The 19,286-nt window shown below is 43.2% G+C and overlaps 1 protein-coding gene across 1 annotated transcript in view; it reads left to right on the top strand.

The window, feature by feature from the left end:
- The window catches only part of CAMK1 (calcium/calmodulin dependent protein kinase I), a gene marked incomplete in the record, with an annotated part of 178,984 nt that overhangs the window by 155,047 nt on the left and 4,651 nt on the right, over window positions 1-19,286 (top strand). The window contains 4 exon segments of the mRNA XM_077451792.1: window positions 61-94; window positions 3,699-3,777; window positions 6,222-6,309; window positions 8,574-8,706. Of these exon segments, the coding sequence (XP_077307918.1) occupies window positions 61-94; window positions 3,699-3,777; window positions 6,222-6,309; window positions 8,574-8,706 (334 nt within the window).

A 19,286-nucleotide genomic window follows, 5' to 3' on the forward strand; every position in this document is an offset into this window, starting at 1 on the left:
ATCCCCCGTTCTATGATGAAAATGATGCCAAACTTTTTGAGCAGATTTTGAAAGCGGAATGATTCTCCATACTGGGATGATATTTCTGACTCTGGTAAGAGAAATTCACATTTCGCTAGAAATCTGAAATCATAATTACCCAACATATGGTTTTCACAACAAGACTTAAGTGATTTTTAATAAATGCATACATATATATACCGCATATATGTGCTGACGATGGTTATCCATTTTCAAATATTAAACACAAACTGGTCGCTACATGAGCACAGTGACCAAGCGTTCACCAACCGATCCCGTTTACAATCCAGGGCTCTTCTTTAATTAACCACTTGACCTCCAATGGCCAGGCCATTTTTTTATTTTTTTTTAGCTATTCAGCACTATTTTAACTGGTAATTGCTCAGTCATGCAACACTGTACCCAAATAAAATGTATATATTTTTTGTTTTTTTTTACACAAATAGAGCTTTCTTTTCATTTTTTGCTACATAAATGAAAGACTGAATCTTGAAAAAAAAACCCTAATTTTTTTCTAGTTTCTTTTATAAAATATATCCAATAAAATCAAACGAAATGCGTGGCCTCTAGAGGTGGTAAATATAAAAATGAAAACAATTTGTACCATCGTCCAAAATTTCAGAGAATAGGGGTTTGGGAACCAGGTATCCAATAAAATCAAATTTCTTCAATTTTAGGCCAAAATTTCTGGTAAAAAAAAATCGCAATGAGTGGATCTCCAGATTCGACACATCTGCAAAAAGACATGATATTGCAGCAACATGGTTTATGTGCCTTGGGTGGGGCTTTGTCTTTTTTTGCCGGTGTATTAGATCCGGAGAGCGACTTCACTGACTTCTGGAAACGATTGCACTGTTGATACAAATCTACTCAAGAAGTGACCATTCATCAATTTCAAGAAATGGAAAGAGGATTAAAGCATACATGTATACATACACATAATAAAAATAGAGATGGAGATAATATCTCTTAAAGGCACAGAAGCACTTTAGAGGACATGGTGGTATAGTGTTGTCTAGACATTTAGGATTTAATTGGTGGGCCAAGTGCATGATATCTATTTGGGGAGATGCCTGCTGGAGATACTACAAGTGATTTTGATATTTTTTGAGGGGAAGAGAACTTTTTTTTTTTTTTTTCCCTTGGGTGTCACTACTTTATTTTAACACAATTTTCAATCATTTTTTTTTTTTTTTTTATCACTTTCGGGAATTTGATGTGCATCAAGTACTTTATTCAGACTTTTATGAACTATACACATGTAATTTAGTGGTTTATGGAGTTACTTCGATTTTTAAGCCTAAAGACGCTTGTCTCTCTTCTTTCTCACTATTTTGATTTTTTGATTTTTTTTTTTTTTTTTGTTAATATCGTTTATTAATCCTTTATTAAAATTGTAATGGTAGCTTGCGCCTTTAATTTTATATATTTTGCATGGTGGTATATTACTATTTTATAGACCTGACTGTCTGCATTCAATTTTTGTCTCGCAGACCTTGAACAAGCATTGTGTAAATGCATTTTGGAAATTTGTTCCTAGGCAGTGAATCCATAACCATTATAGCCAAAGCTTCAGCATGACAGCCAGAAACTTGGCATTCTCAAAAGAAAAGATTAGCTACAACAGCCTTCATAAGGCAGGCAGCCTGGAACAGAGGGCAGTTTGCATCTGTTTAGGACCCCTTACTTCCTGCTGAGTGATACCCTCTGAACGTTTGACAATAAAATGAGGTCATTAGTGTGTGCATCAATCATGTATGGCCATGGCCAAAAAATATTGGCACCCCTGCATTTGTCAGAGAATGCACCACTTTGCCCAAAAAATTGTTGCAATTACAAATGTTTAAGCCTTCTCATGTTTCTTTCCTTTGTATTTTTATGACACAAACAAGTGGATAAACAAATAGCCAAATCTGACACATTTCACAAAAATTCCAAAAATGGACTGGACAAAATTATTGGCACCTTTCATACTGAGCCATCCCGGGCGCCAGCTTTACTGTTTTTAGCACCGCTTTACCAAAGTTTGTGGCCCTATTCGTCTGCTAGCAGGGGGGTCTTAACCCCCGCCCCCCCCCCCCCCCCCCCCCCGGCTATCGGCCGAAAAGAGGTTAAATCCACCCGCAAAACGCTGCTGCAGCGGCGCTTTGGCGGTTTCACGGGGCTGCCTCCCTCTTTTCAATGGGCAGGAGCGGTGTATTCACCACTCCAACGCTGCAAAGAAGCTGCTGGCAGGACTTTTTGTGACGCCCTGGGTTTGCAGCTGAAGATTTTTTCGGGCGTTATGCAGGCGCTATTTTTAGCACTGTAGCGCCTGAAAAACTCCTCCATTGTGAAAGGGGTCTTATCAAAATTGTGAGAAACTGCATTCTAGGTTTGTGATGCTCCTGTAATTTGTAATTAAACTCCCCTGTATCAATGAACAGGTGCTGACAATATAGAAATCACACTGGCAACCGGTTAAAATGGTGAAAATTTTACTCAACCTTTCTGTTGTGTGCAAAAAATTTGAGGATTTGAGAACAAAAATTGTGGGAAAACATGGACAATCTCAAGGTTCCAAGTCCATTTTCAGTGATCTTAATGTTCCTGTGTCCAACACTGCAAGAAGTTTATAGCCCATGGCATTGTAGCTAATCTCCTTGGACAAAAGAAAAACTGATCAAATATTTCAACAAAGGATTGTTCGAATGGTGGATTAAGAGACTTGATCAACTTCCAGACAAATTCAAGCTGACCTTCAGGCAGAGGGTACAGTCGTGTCGGCTCGCACTATACGTTGCCATCTGAAAGGAAAGGTATGGTGGGAGACCCAGGAGAACCCCCCCTGCTGACACAAACATAGAAAAAGCCAGATTGGAGTCTTCCAAAACTTGCCACATTTTTGGGGGGAGAAGATGCTGTGGGCGGACTAAACAGAATTACAGCTTTTTGGTAAATCCCATCCTACTCTTTTCAGAAAAAGAAATGAGACCTTTTAAATGAAAGAATACAGTCAAACATGGTAGAGGTTCACTGATGTTAAGGGGTTGCTTTGCTGCTTCAGGCACTGGATGTCTTGACTGTGTGCATGGCATTATGAAATCTGAAGACCACCAAAGAATTCAGGGGTGCAATATAATAATATAATAAGACAAAGCGCTGGAGAGTACTGAACTGGACAGCAAGGAGTTGAGATCTGAATCCTATAGAGCACCTGTGAAGAGATTTCAAAACCGCAGTTGGGATAAGGAACCTCTCCAATCTGAGTGTCTTGGCACAGTTGGAAAAAGAAGAGTGGTCAAATTCCAGTAGAGGTGCAACAAACTCATTGATGATTACAGGAAGTAATTGATTTCAGTTATTTTTTCCAAGGGGTGTGCTACCAAATATTAAATCTGAGGGTGCCAATAATTTTAAGTCTATTTTTGGAGTTTTTTGGTTTGGAATGTGTCAGATTTGGCTTTGTTTCTCCGCTTTTTTTTTTTTTTTTTGTCATACCAATACAAAGGAAGGAAATAAACATGCGAATGCCTAAACATTTGTAATTTCAACAATTTTCTGGGCAAAGTGGTGCATGATCTGGCAGAAATGCAGAGGTTCCTGAAATTTTTGGTCATGACTGTACATGCATTTAGGGACATGTAAACATGTACAAAGTCAGTGTGTAATTATTAATTACTATGTGTATTCCTCAGCGAAAGACTTTATTCTGCATTTAATGGAGAAGGATCCAAACAAGCGTAACACATGTGATCAAGCCCTACAACATCCATGGTAAGGTTTTCTTCCCTGATCCGGACAGCTGAATTAGATGATCAGGTTACTATCTAATGTATAGCCATATGCATGTTCATTTTTACTCCTCACTTGTTCTTGTATCAAAGCGTTTCCCAATTATTCAGCAGATAACCAAGTTGGCATGATAAAATACTCCATAAACTAACTGCAGTAGACAGTGGCTTTTGACTGCTTTTTACTGCCTCGTGTGAATAGACAGTTTGATTCGATCGTACATTATATGAGCAAAGGTTTACGAACCTCCCAACATCCATCACTCCTATATGAGCTCTTCTTCCAAAACCATGTAGGGTAAGGGCACTTTCATGCTGCCAGCGCCCGGGCATAGGTGGTAAAGGGCCGCTATTTTTAGTGGCGCTTTACTGTCTTTTTTGCAACGCTTTTCGGCCACTAGCAGGGCACTTTTAACCCCCCGCTTGCGGCTGAAAAAAAGGTTAAAACCACCCTCTGCAGCGGCACTTTGCTGGAGCTGCCCAATGATTTCAATGGGCAGCGTGGGGTTTTAGGAGCGGTGTATTCACCACTCCTACAGCGCTGCAAAGAAGCTGCTTGCAGAACTTTTTGACATCCAGCCAGCGCAGCGCCCCAGTGTGAAATCACTTTTGCTTTCACACTGGGATTGTAGCAGAGGAGCTTTACAGGCGCTATTTTTTTTTTTTAGCACTAAAGCTCTTGAAAAATTCCAGTGTTGAAAGTGTCTAAATGTGTGGATTTGTAGGCAGAAATTAGCTCAGCTGTGTTTGAACAGGACTACGAATCCACCTAATCTCTCACTCGGAAGCTGTCAAAGCAGCCAGCCAGTTATAGGCAGTAGAGGCATTCCCTGTCCCTGCAGCCTCATGTATACATATATACAGCTGCGTGGCAGGGAATGCCTCTGTTGTCTATAGCTTCCCGGTGGATTAGTTCAGGTGGGTTTGTACTTGTGCCTGAGCTCATCCTTATCTGTGAGGTCGGATACCGATGTTGAAAGAAGACCTGGCTCACAATGTGCTTTCCAAATCATCCCTTAGATATTCAGCAAGGTCAGGGCTCTGTGCAGATCATTCAAGCTGTACCCTCCACTGTGAGACAATGAGCAGGTAGGATCTTTATTGCAAAAGAGACCAGCAATGTCTCTTCTGCAACAAAATACACTTACCTGCCAGCTCATTGTCTTAACTGTCATGTTAACTGAGCGGTGCATGCTCAGCTTACATCGCCAGGCATGGTCCAGTGTGCCAGAGGGGATGACTGACTCCTGTGCAATCACAGAAGGGACATCATCCTGTGGCCGCCAAAGGCTGGCACCCAGCAGAAGATGCTGGCGAGGGATGGGGACTGTTGCAGGAAAGGTACGCTTTTAGCTCTGATTTAATCAGAAATTGGGGGAGGGAGAGAATGTATCCACATACTTTTGACTATATAGTGTATTTGAAAATTTACCTTTATTTTTTTTTTTTTTTTTAAGTAGACCTGTGATTTTTCAGTACAGAGCAAAACGACAGGTTCTCTTAGGCTGGGTCGACACTAGTGTTAATTGGATGCGAGTTTCTCTAAATCCAATAAGCAATAGCAGGAGATTGTGACCGGCTCCCTATGGTGCTGGTTCACAGATCTCCAATGCGTCTCCAGTGCGAATTTGCACCGGGTCCTGTGTCTTTTGGTCTGTTTCAGATCCGAATTCAGCCAAGCATTTGGTCTGAAATTGGACTTGTAACGGTGAATGGAGATGCACCGGACCCTTTCTGTGAGCCGCATGCTGCTTAAATGTGAACTCCGCCTTAATGCTGACACACCAGGAGCCCTTATTTTCTTTCCTTTCACTGTCTGACTGCTCTGTTTAGCTGCTATGAGTTGGCCCCATAAACTCCAGTTCACGGCTTACACAGAGCTGAGGTCCCTCTCCCTACCCACATGTGACAGCAAGCCACCAATCGCCAAGCATTAGTGCTGTCAAGTGGGAGGAAAGGCAGTGAGACTCATGCTCCCCCATACTTGCTAGTAGATATCACTTTACCCCAGACAGTGGAACAAAAAGGTGTTACAGTAAAGGCTGGTACACACAGGCCGAATATCGGCTGGTCCAACAGAAACCATCTGACATTCAGCCAGTGTGTACTGCATTTTGTCTGATTTCTGTCGAACGTGCATGCTGGAAAACCAGCAGCCGAACGGCGTCTGATCAGCACTTGCAACCAATGGCTGTAAGCACTGACCGGTGTGTTGGGGGAGGTTAGCCAGGAGATCGCTGTACCAACATTGCATAGTTACCCCCTGGGTTAAAGAAGAAAAAAACCTGCCTGTTTACCAGGCTTACATGTGTGCTGGTGGTGGGGCTGTCGGTAAAGTGGACTTGTTACATTGCCCTGCAAGGAGAAATTAAAGGCTCAATATAAATATTCTAATTAACTTGTCTTTATATTTCCTCTTTTCCTCAGGATTGCTGGGGATACGGCTCTGGATAAGAATATTCATGAATCCGTCAGTGAACAGATCAGAAAGAATTTTGCCAAAAGTCGGTGGAAGGTGAGTGTGTCTGGAGATGAGATGTTCTTAAACATCTATTGTAATAAAAAAAATACACATCTGTAGAGTTGCACGCTCAAAGAGGAGATCCACCCAAAAGGCAAGTTCCACTTTAAGGCGTCCTCCCCCGCTTTCTCCGAAACCAAGCTTTTGGAGAGGCGGGGTGGGGGGGGGCCTGAGCTGGTACCCTGATTTTGACATGTACCTGCTTTCACTTGCACTTCGACTGACTTGGTGATTGGAAGTTGAAGTTCTCCTCCAGCCTCCACCTCCCGCAGTGTTCAGGGACATGTGAAAGGTCCCAGAAGACTGAGGCACCATTCAGAGGAGCGGGAAGCTGCAAGCTGTCGCAGCCAGTTGCCCATAGTAAAGATGCTGGGGAGAGAGGACACAGGGTGAAAACGGCTGGGTCAGGCACAGCGCTGATTCATGGGACATGTGAGTGGCTGTTTATTACAAGTCTTTTTTGACTTTTAATGTTTACATAGGGGACTGGAGCTTCGCTTTAACACTGACGTATCTGCAAATACATTGTAGCTGAGGCTTGCATTATCCGTAAAGTAAGTGTAGCTAAAAACATAAACAGTAGGGGGCACTGTGAGTCTGGATGTTTCTTTTTGCTTCTAGAAACCCTGTTACACAAATCATCACTTAACTTTTGCATTGCTTCTGTTTTACACTATAGATAGCTATCTCTCTATCTAACACCGGCCATCTTATTAGGTACAGTGCATCCGGAAAGTATTCACAGCACTTTACTTTTTCCAGATTTTGTTGCAACCTTATTCCAAAATGGATTAAATTAATTTTTCTCAAAATTCTACAAACAATACCCCATAATGACAACGTGAAAAGTTTGTTTGAAGTCTTTGCAAATTTATTAAAAATATAAAAAACAAAGAAAATCCCATGTACATAAGTATTCACAGCCTTTGCCATGACACTCAAACTGGGCAGAAACGTGTCTTAGTCAGGGAGGTGACCAAGATCCCCATGGTCACTGACAGCTCCAGTGTATCTCTGTGGAGAACCTTCAAGAAGAACAACCATTTCTGCAGCACTCCACCATTTAGGCCAGAATGGTAGAGCGGCCAAATGGAAGCCACTCCTCAGTAAAAGGCACGCGACAGCCCGTCTGGAGTTTGTCGAAATGCACGCAAAGGACTTAGACCATGAGAAACATAATTCTCTGGTTTGATGAAACAAAGATTGAACTCTTTGGCCTTTATGGTAAGCATCATGTTTGGAGGAAACCAGGCACTGCTCGTTACCTGGCCAATACTATCCCTACAATGAAGCAGTGGCAGCGTCATGCTGTGGGGATGTTTTTTAGCGGCAGGGACTGGGAGACTAGCCAGGATTGAGGGAAAGCTGAATGCAGCAATGTACATAGAAAACCTGCTCCAATGCGCGCTGGACCTCCTACTAGGGCTAAGGTTCATCTTCCAACACGACAACGACCCTAAAGACGCACCCAAGATAACAAAGGAGTGCCTACGGGACAACTTTTATGAATGTCCTTGAGTGGCCCAGCCACAGCCCAGATGTGAACCCGATTGAACATCTCTGGAGAGATCTGAAAATGGCTGTACACAGATGCTCCCCATCCAACCTGATGGAGCTTGAGAGATCCTACGAAGGAGAATGGGGAAAAACTGGCCAAAAATAGGTGTGCCAAGCTTGTACAAAAAAGAGATGGTGATAGAAGGCACACTTCCAAGCTTGTAGCATCATACTCAAGAGTTGAGGCTGTAATTGGTGCCAAAGGTGCTTCAACAAAGTATTGAGCAAAGGCTGCTTTGAATACTTATGTACATGTGAGATGTATATAAAATGTGTATGCATTTTTGTTTTTATAAATTTGTAAAGATTTCAAAACTTTTTACGTTATGGGATATTTGTATATTTCTGAGGAAAATAATCCATTTAATCCGTTTTGGCATAAGGCTGTAACATAACGTGTGGAAGAAGTGCTGTGACTACTTTATGGATGCACTGTACACCTTGCTAGTACAGGGTTGGACCCCCTTTTGCCTTGAGAACTGCCTTAATTTTATTCGCCATAAATTCAACAAGGTGTTAAAAACATTCCTTAGATTAACTGGCACACACAGCCAATTTGGCAAGTAATCAGATTCCGTCTCTGTTGGGAACTGAACCCAGTACATTGGGTTTTCAAAGACAAGATGTGTAACTGTTTAACCAATGTAATGACTTGTGATACCCAAAATGACTCTATTTGTTTCTGTTGGTTTTCCATGCAGCAAGCGTTTAATGCCACGGCTGTAGTTCGTCACATGCGTAAACTTCAACTGGGGACCAGCCAGGAGGGGCCAGGGCAAACCACACCCACCAGTCCATGTCATGGTAACCTACTGGTGCCTGGAGACAACCATGGTGAGCATCAGTGGTGGCAGTTTGTAGAATTTGTTTTATGTGTTAAGTTATATTGATTTTTGCGGGCCAATGGACTGATAGTTGAGCCTGCTCGATTTACATTATCGATACAAAGACAGGATGTTAAAGGAGAACTTAATGCTAAAGATTGAACTCTGTATTGAGCATGCAACTTAACGGTAGGAGGAAGAAATTTCAATTTACACTTCCCCAGTGATCACACTGCAACAAGCGGGAGGCTTCAGCAAGGTCTGATCACTTTCAGACATTGGTGAACACAACAAAGGACTGCATAGGCTCTAGGACTTGCATGATTGTGTTATCTCTGAGCTGGTATCTCCGTCCAGGAGATGGTAACCCTGAATAAAGATGGCTCCATCCTTCTATAGCGCTAACACTCTTAAGGGCTGCTGGATTTTGGGTCAAGAACACACATTTTTGGCAAATACACAGCGTAAGTAAACCAGTCCAAGGGCTTTGTTTTTTTTTTTTTATTTTTTTTTTTTGGGGGGGGGGGGGGGGGGTAAAAAATTTGGAAAGGGGCAATAGGGAGGTATGGGATATCTGGTACTGACTTGCAAAAGATGAGGACAACTGCAGCTACTCTGTCTTTTTTTTTTTTTGGTCCATCCCCAGGCTATTCTATAGGCGACTACTTCCTAACAGGTAACAAAATCCAGCATTAACCCCGGCACTGGTACTTTATCAGAAAATCTTCCCAAGCAGGGGGTGAAGAGCTGGCTAGCATGGTATTGCACCTGGCTGCCTTCCCCTATAGGCCATGGGTGATGAACACAGAGGTTACTTACTCAAATCCTTGCGTCCTGTAGCAGGGATGGTAACTTTAGGTCTCCTGCTGAACAGGTTTCATAAGCTTCCAGGGTGTCTCAGCCAAGCCTTGCTGAGGCGAAAGAGGGGAGGATCCCTCTCCGCTTCAATACTTCTCTTCTTCTGGCACCTTCTGCACCTTCACCTACAGCCACACGCTGTATCGGTTACACAAAGCGCCATACCGGTACGGCAGTTTGTGCAATAGAATCGCCCAGCCGCAGTTTATCTGCGATGGGCAGTCATTAAGTGGTTTAAGAATCACACTAGATGTTTGTCAGAGGGAGTTCCTTGATCTCTGTGAGGCAATCAATACCTGGAAGCATTTCAAAATTAAGAGCGTGGAGGCTAAATAACACTAGATCCACGTTGAAAGAGGAGTTTGTTTGTTTTTTCATAATGAAAGGGTGTAGGTGTATGCAGTATCGCCACCCTGCTGGCACTGAGAACTGAGCGATCAAAAAACACTGATCGCTCGGGTCTTGGAGCTCTGTGAGCATTGACGCTCTGCCACTCCCCCCCCCCCCCCACACACACACACACACACACTCACTGGAGTGCTGGGCTGTGGAGGAGGTAGGAATGGCTGGCTCAGGCTCTAGTGGCTTGCTGAGAGGCTGAGCCAGGTGCCAGTCTAGGGTTGTGGGCGGATCCCGACTTTATTGTCACGATCTTGCCCCAGCCTGCTGTCTGGCTGTGGATCACAGGAGTGCAGTTAATTCTGCGCTCCTGTGACCCGTTTTCAGCAAACAAGCTTTGGCTGTACTTGTCCTTTTAAGTAAATCCTATACAGTTTTCATCCAAAACCACATAGCCAATGCTGTGTGGCTGCATAACACAAAGCGGATGACAGCGCTCTGCAAGGGTTTACGCTGCAGATTGCATGCAATGGTCTTTTATTTTTAAATTTTTTTGGTACATCACTCTACTGAATTATTTTTTTTAACCCATCTACACGCATACATACCTTCCCCCTATTTTTCTAATGCAGACACTCCCATTACAAGCCGGAATTGAACTGGTTTATTTAGACCCATTATAAAGACAGATTTAAACTGACTTTGACTCTTAAAAAAACAAAAACAAAAAACTCCTAAAGGAACCAAAGGCTAATTTTAATGTTTGCCGTGAGCTTACTTTAAAAAAAATGATTCTATGGCTTACAAACTGTATTTTTTCAGCATTAATATAAAAACACAGCAATAATACCTATACTGAGTGAACGCTTTAACTGCAGACTGGATGCAATTGTACAATATAGAATATAGTAAAGGATAAGTATATATCCCCTGTTGACCTAGTCTGTTACTTGTAGCGTTTCCTAATGTGTTTGGAACATATCCCATTGTAATGTCTTTGCTGCAGCTGTCGTTGGAGCTGATGTCATATACTTGGACTTTAAGAAAGACTTGGTTCAACAACCAAGCATGTTGGCTCGAATCAAGAGCTTTGGACGTGGAGGTAACGTAGAGTAGGTAGATAGAAAGCTTCCAGCAGAGAGTATGTGTGGAGAATGCCAAGGACAGGGTGCGTCTGAGATTGTGGAGGAGCTGTCCTGAGCCTATGTCAGGCATTATTGGTGATTCTGGACCAAAATGGAGGAGAAAACTTCAAGGTATGATTCTCCTCTGCGTTCTGGTACTCCACTTTTAACTTGGCTGTAGATACTGTGCCTTGCAAGAGTATTCACCCCCCTTGGCTTTTTACCCATTTTGTTACAGCCTTTGGTTCAATGTTTTTTTTTTTTTTTTTTTTTTTTTTTTTTTTTATCTGAATTATATGTGATGGATCAGAATACAATAATGCAAGTTGGTGAAGTAAAATTAGAAAAATATATGCATAAAACGATTTAAAGCCCATAAAAAGCTCCTGTTCAAGCAATTACCTTCAGAAGTCACATAATTAGTGAAATGATGTCCACCTGTGTGCAATCGAAGTGTCACATGATCTGTCATTACATATACACACCTTTTTGAAAGGCCCCGGAGGGCCGCAACAAGCAAGAGGCACCACTAACCAAACACTGCCACGAAGACCAAGAAACTCTTCAAACAAGTAAGGGACAATGTTGAGACGTACAAGTCAGGATTAGGTTATCAAAAAAATATCCAATTCTTTCATGATCCTTAGGAGCACCATCAAATCTATCATAACCAAATGGGGAAAGAACATGGCACAAAAGCAAACCTGCCAAGAGACGGACACACATCAAAACTCGCAACCGGGCAAGGAGGGCATTAATCAGAGAGGCAGCACAGAGACCTAAGGTAACCCTGGAGGAGCTGCAGAGTTCCACAGCAGAGACTGGAGTATCTGTACATAGGACAACAATAAGCCATACGCTCCATAGAGTTGGGCTTTATGGCAGAGTGGCCAGAAGAAAGCCATTACTTTCAACAAAAAGCAAAACGGCACGTTTTTGAGTTTGCGAAAAAGGCATGTGGGAGACTCCCAAAATGTATGGAGAAAGGTCCTCTGGTCTGAGACTAAAATTTACCTTTTTGGCCATCAAAGAAAACTGTCTGGCACAAGCCCAACACATCACATCACCCAAAGAACACCATCAGGGTGGTGCTGGCATCATGCTGTGGGGATGTTTTTCAGTAGTCGGGATTCGGAAACTGGTCAGAGTTGAGGGAAATATGGATGGTGCTAAATACAGGGATATTCTTGAGCAAAATCTGTAGCACTCTGTGTGTGATTTGAGGCTAGGATGGAGGTTCACCTTCCAGCAGGACAATGACCCCAAACACACTGCTAAAGCAACACTTGAGTGGTTTAAGGGGAAACATTATGTGTTGGACAGTCAACTATGGCCACACTTAGAAAAAGTAACTTTACATAGCTTTGTTACCAATTACTGCCTAATATCTGATCTAAACTAAACTTTTAAGGTCTAACCACATTGGTTTGTTGGCTCGACCATCCAAGTGGCAAAGCCAGCTGGACATCATTACATGGGTTGGTAACGCTGACATAAAATGATGACTTTACTGCCAACCTCCAGATGTCTTGACAAACTATTCATCTGAAGTGAAGATAAGATCTTTACAAGAAGCATACCATTTCTCCCTGGGGTGTTATTATCATTTGCTGAATGAAGTGTTTTAAGATGGTCACAGGTCATTGAATGGAAAACTCAGTATAGATCAGGCAGCCCATCTTTCAGACTCCCAGACCGAGTTAAAAGCCATCGCTGACATGCTTTCGCCAACTTGTTTAGAGTTGACAACAAACTAAAAACACACTTTTAATGAACCTGTCAGACTTCTAAAACTGAAAATTGTTACAGAACCTTTCATATGAGAGCTGCTTTACTGGCTACTGAGATGGTCTCATTAAACTTCAACTCTAGGCCAAGCTTTTTAAACAAAGGACCAGTTTACAGACTTTAGATGGACCAGACAAGTGAGTCAAAAATGCATCAGTGGGAGTAGACGATGTCTTAGGCTTGGTAGTCAGTGGGAGTAAATACATTTCCTAGTGACTGTGGTTAGTAGGATGAGCAGTAATACCCAATCATTGGTATCGGTGGGAGGACTAGTGCTCCATTGTTGCTTTCAGTGGAAGGAATAGTGCCCCATCGGCGGTGTCGGTGGAAGGAGTAGTGCCCCATCGGCGGTGTCGGTGGAAGGAGTAGTGCCCCATCGGCGGTGTCGGTGGAAGGAGTAGTGCCCCATCGGCGGTGCCGGTGGAAGGAGTAGTGCCCCATCGGCGGTGCCGGTGGAAGGAGTAGTGCCCCATCGGCGGTGCCGGTGGAAGGAGTAGTGCCCCATCGGCGGTGCCGGTGGAAGGAGTAGTGCCCCATCGGCGGTGCCGGTGGAAGGAGTAGTGCCCCATCGGCGGTGCCGGTGGAAGGAGTAGTGCCCCATCGGCGGTGCCGGTGGAAGGAGTAGTGCCCCATCGGCGGTGCCGGTGGAAGGAGTAGTGCCCCATCGGCGGTGCCGGTGGAAGGAGTAGTGCCCCATCGGCGGTGCCGGTGGAAGGAGTAGTGCCCCATCGGCGGTGCCGGTGGAAGGAGTAGTGCCCCATCGGCGGTGCCGGTGGAAGGAGTAGTGCCCCATCGGCGGTGCCGGTGGAAGGAGTAGTGCCCCATCGGCGGTGCCGGTGGAAGGAGTAGTGCCCCCTCACTGGTGTCGGTGGAAGGAGTAGTGCCCCCTCACTGGTGTCGGTGGAAGGAGTAGTGCCCCCTCACTGGTGTCGGTGGAAGGAGTAGTGCCTTCTCACTGGTGTCGGTGGAAGGAGTAGTGCCTTCTCACTGGTGTCGGTGGAAGGAGTAGTGCCCCAATAACTAAGGTTATTTCCAGCTTCCAGGGGGCTCTTCCAGATATGGAACATGCGCGTTTACATTGGTGAAATGTAACTGAAAAATAGCCATATCTGAAAATTGTCTTTAATCTGGCAGCTCCCTCCAACTGATCTGTATGTGTGTATATGTATGTATGTGTATGTATATATGTATAGAGATCTCCCTTGTTTTGTATTTGGTAAGTAAACAGATTATGGTGGACTGCAAGTAATGATCGCCGCTAATGTTTTAATCTGTTTCATTATTCTGCCATTAAATCCTGCAGATCTAACTGTAGATCACGTTTTTTTAGGGCTGTTACTGATTAAAATTTTCGTGTTCGATTTTTTTAATCTTTTTTTTATTTTTTTTATCGACTAATTTCAATTAATTATACCGCACATACAGATCCAACTACTTTTAGCTGATCTCCTTGCATTGCAACTCTGCATTAATCAGTGGTATACACTATATACAATCACCCGACACTAGTTAGTTTCCACAATCCATGACTTAACTTCACAGTTCACACAAATACGTTTTAAATTCAAACCATAGCACTGACAGCAGACTGAGGCACTTGAGGAAGGAGGGAGGAGTCGGGTGACGTTGATGTCTATGACGTCAGCGGATCTCCGGAACTCCCTGAAGACCCGGAAGACGGCTGAGAGGTGAGTACCGATCAGAAGAATTTTCATTGATCAAAAAAATTTTTTTTTTACGATTAATGAAGGAATTTAATCTTTACTTTTCCCAGCCCTACATTTTTATGTTCTTTCTGGCAACAGGTCTACAGAGAAAAGACATGCTGTTTAAAAGATAGGGACATGTTTAACCCAACCACTACCCCCCCTTCCCTTCTCTTCCCTTGATCCTTTGAGATAAGCCAGGCAAATAGCTTCTTCTCCAGGTCCACATACACATATAAGAATTAGTGCTGACACTCACTTGTTCTATAGCTGTTGTAAAGGATATTTCCTTTGCACTTCTGGATTTTTGCTTTTAAAATAAGTGGTTAGTGCCACCTTTATAATCGTCTCCTTTATAAATAGATCTCCCATCATTTTATCGCTTTGTTCAGGAAAAAAAACTACTGTGCAGTAAACGTATCAGTCAGTGGAAGGAATAGTACCCCATCATTCCCTGCAATGCAGGGAATAAAATCCATATGTTCCCCCAAGTAAAAATAGCAGCACACGTCGCAAAAACATTGGCTAGGCACACGGTTAACCCTGTGTGCCTAGCGAATGTTTTTGCGATGTGTGTGTGTGTGCTGCTTTTACTTGGGGGAACATATGGATTTTATTCCCTGCATTGTAGGGAATGATGAGCTACTATAACGCTTTTAGCGTCCTAGGTGTTAACCCCTTCTCAGTGTCATTAGTGCAGTGGTAGTGCATATTTTTAGCACTGATTGCTATATTGGTGTCATTGGTTCCCAGTCAAGTTTCAGTTGGTGTCCAATTGCCTGCCGCAATATCGCAGTCCCGCTATAAGTCACTGATCGCCGCCAATGTGACCATTTATATATCATGTGGGCTCTCTAGAAGCTGGAAATCACAGTAGTAGACACCACTGCTCCAGTGATATCCACAAGCTTCTGGGTCCCCTGCCAGGTGGCTGCCATTCAGAGCTTGCTTTAAGTTCTCTCAGTGAATGCAGAGTATTCTTTGGCCCCACCTCGTCCAATCAGTCAGAGAATGCTTTGCATTTGAGACAATCCAAAGCATCCTATAAAGGGCAACCTCCTGTGTTCACAATGCAGCAAAGCAGCCACTTGGCACAGGACCTGGAACCTAGCGGCGATCACTGGGGTGTGAAATGTAATGATTTCTAGCTTCTTATAGTATATACATAGTTACATTAGTCCAAACTGGTTCCAATGTAAAAATGTCCTTACCTGAAATTATTCTTTGAAGTTATTTACAATAAAAAAACATTTTTTTTTGGGGGGGGGGCAGTTTAGTTCAGCTGGTGCACCAGTTATAAACGTTAAGCTGATGATGATACATTTTGCTTGTACAAGCTCTTTTGGATTTGCCAATGGCCATGTATTGCAGTGGCCCACCTGATTGTAGGAAAAAGCCAAGCAAATCATTGATTTTGTAACCAAAGTAGTTTTGCTAAATCGAAATGACCCTGCACAATTTAAGGGTAGTATGTATGGGCAGCTTTACACCAACTTGTAACAAAACCAGGATAGCCCTTTAAGAACTAGTTGGCGTTGCTGGCTGTTCTATAAAGTTGAGCTCATAGTTGCATAGCACACGTGTTCTTTGTGCCATACTGATTATTTTGTGAGAAGTGTCTGATAACTGGTGTGAACGGAGCTCATTGTACTGGCCTGGCTTTGTTGGAACAGTCTCCCTGCTGCCATGCACACCTAAAATAACAAACGGCATTGTGGATGAAAAATCCTCAATGCAGCAATGAAGCGTTACAAGCGTGTCCCAGCGGTATTTTCCCATCAATATGGATGGGAACGCAGACTTAAGCCAGAGGTTGTCACCAACGGGAATATCAGCTTAGTGTGATTCCAAGACTCCGAGGCCAGGAATTTACCCCTAGACTCATGTTGGATGTACAGTAAATATATACATAGCACAGTAATGATTCTGCTGGCTCAGCTCCTGTCCTGAGCTAACCTTTTCCATCGTGTGTGGCTAGGAGCGGATTTAAAAAAAAATAAAAAATGCATAAAAAGGCAGCAAAAAAAGTTTCTCTTACCAGAAATGGCTGTTGCTAGGCAGATCGTCCTAATCTGCCTCTTCCTATTCCGCGGTGATCTTCTGTCTTCTCCTCGCGATGTCTTCTGGGGAATGGGGCGCAGTGTGTTGTGGGAACTGTGTGTCCCACAACACCGCGCACCCCATTCACAAAGCGCTGCGTGACTTGTACATGAGCAGTAGGAAACGGCAGTGAAGCCGCAAGGCTCCACTGCCCGTTTCCCTTACTTGGACAGCGCCGAGAGCCGAGGGACGGGTTGTACTCGGGCGACCGACATCGCGGGCACCCTAGAAAGGTAAGTGCTTATTAGAAGTCAGCAGCTACAGTGTTTGTAGCTGCAGACTTTTTTTTTTTTTTTTTTTTTTTCACTGGTCCACCCCTTTTAACAAGTGCTCTGCTGCTCATTCATGGTCCAGTACACACACGGTGGAATGGGGGGCTCTGACTTGACCAAGCTGGGCTACCTTCAGTTGTGGTCAAGGACCTGCCTCTGCTGTCTAAGTGTGCCTGGATCACAAGACCAAGACCAAATTTGAAATCCTTTAGTGAACACAACAGTTCCCATGTTGTAAGGGTTTCTACATGCCTAAAGTTGGGCTTTAAAACTGGAGCATGCTGGGTATTCTCTGGAGTGTTTTGACTCAAGATACAATAAACAGGCAATGCACAAATAATGAAAGGGTTTATTTTTCCCTTCTTGGCTTGACCAAATGTGCGGTTCCCACATCTGGCCTTCATTTGTTTGAGATGTTTTGGTACGTGTTCATGTTGCTAATGTAATTCATGCAGGCTTCTGCACCTTTCATAGTCTGTCAATTGAAAAGCATTTCAGAATCTGGATATACAGTGCCTTGCAAAAGTATTCACCCCCCTTGGCATTTTTTTGTGTTTTGTTGCCTCACAACCTGGAATTAACATGGATTGTTTGAGGCTTTGCATCATTTACATTTACAGAGCATGCCTGCAACTTTGAAGATGTGTGTTTTTTTTGTTTTGTTTTATTGTGAAGCAAACAACAAATAAATAAAATAACAAAGTCAATGTGCATAACTATTCACCCCCCCAAAGTCAATACTTTGTAAAGCCACTTTTTGCGGCTATCACAGCTCAGTCACTTTGGATAAGTCTCTATGAGCTTGCCGCATCTTACCACTGGGATTTTTGCCCATTCCTCCTTGCAAAACTGCTCCCGCTCCAAGTTGGATGGTTTGCGCTTGTGAACAGCAATCTTTAAGTCTGACCACAGATTTTCTATTGGATTGAGGTCTGGGCTTTGACTAGGCCAATTCAACACATTTACATGTTTCCCCTTAAACCACTCAAGTGTTGCTTTAGCAGTTTGTTTGGGGTCATTGTCCTGCTGGAAGGTGAACCTCCACCCTAGCCTCAAATCACACACAGAGTGGTACAGGTTTTGCTCAAAAATATCCCTGTATTTAGCACCATCCATCTTTCCCTCAACTCCAACCAGTTTCTCAGTCCCGACTGCTGATGGTATGCTTTGGGTGATGTGATGAGTTGGGTTTGCGCCAGACATAGCGTTTTCTTTGGCCAAAAAGTTAAATTTTAGTCTCATCAGACCAGAGCACCTTCCTCCATACATTTTGGCACACTCCCACGTGCCTTTTCGCAAACTCCAAAATGTGCCATTTTGTTTTTTGCTGAAAGTATTGGCTTTCTTCTGGCCACTCTGCCATAAAGCCCAACTCTATGGAGCGTACGGCTTATTGTCGTCCTATGTACATATACTCCAGTCTCTGCTGTGGAACTCTGCAGATCCTCCAGGGTTACCTTAGGGCTCTGTGCTCCTCTGATAAATGAATGCCCTCCTTTCCCAGTCCGTGAGTTTTGGTGTGTGGCCATCTCTTGGCAGGTTTGCTGTTGTGCCATGTTCTTTCCATTTGGTTATGATACATTTTGATGGTGCTCCTAGGGATCCTCAAAGATTTGTTTTTTTTGTTTTTTTTTTTTTTTTTTTTTTAGAACACAACTCTGACTTGTACTTCTCATCAACATTGTCCCTTACTTGTTTTGAGGGTTCCTTGGTCTTCATGGCAGTGTTTGGTTAGTGGTGCCTCTTGCTTAGGTGTTGCAGCCTCTGGGGCCTTTCATAAAGGTGTGTATATGTAATGACAGATCATGTGGCACTTAGATTGCACACAGGTGGACATCATTTCACTAATTGTGACTTCTAAAGGTAATTGGTTGCACCAGAGCTTTTTATGGGCTTCATAACAAAGGGGGTGAATACATACGCACATGCCAATTATCAGTTTTTTTATTTATTTCTGAGATAGTTTTATGTATATATTTTTCTAATTTTACTTCAGCTTAGACTATTATGTTCTGATCCATCACATATAATTCAGATAAAAAAAAAACCTTGAACCAAAGGCTGTAATGTAACAAAATAGGTACAAAGCCAAGGGGGTGTATACTTTTGCAAGGCACTGTATGTTTAAAGGAGAACTCTTTATTGACTGTTCCCTATGGATAGATCGAACAGCTTAACCCCAAAGGAAATTACACACAAAAAAAACCTATGGGGTCCTCATAACCCATACATCTGCAAAAGATAAAAAAAAAAAAAAAATCTGGGGTTAGTCATGCCTCTTCTGCATATCCTAGCTGAGCAAATATCACCATGTTGCCATTAAAGGGGGGCACAGACATCCCCTTAAATTTGTGGTTCTGCCCAACTGCCAGGCGTTACGGAACTACATGGCTGTGTTGTCCG

This window comes from Lithobates pipiens, unplaced genomic scaffold (genome assembly GCF_037356315.1).
Source record: "Lithobates pipiens isolate NorthernLeopardFrog02 unplaced genomic scaffold, aLitPip1_a1.2 Scaffold_23, whole genome shotgun sequence".
NCBI classification, from domain to species: Eukaryota; Metazoa; Chordata; class Amphibia; order Anura; family Ranidae; genus Lithobates; species Lithobates pipiens.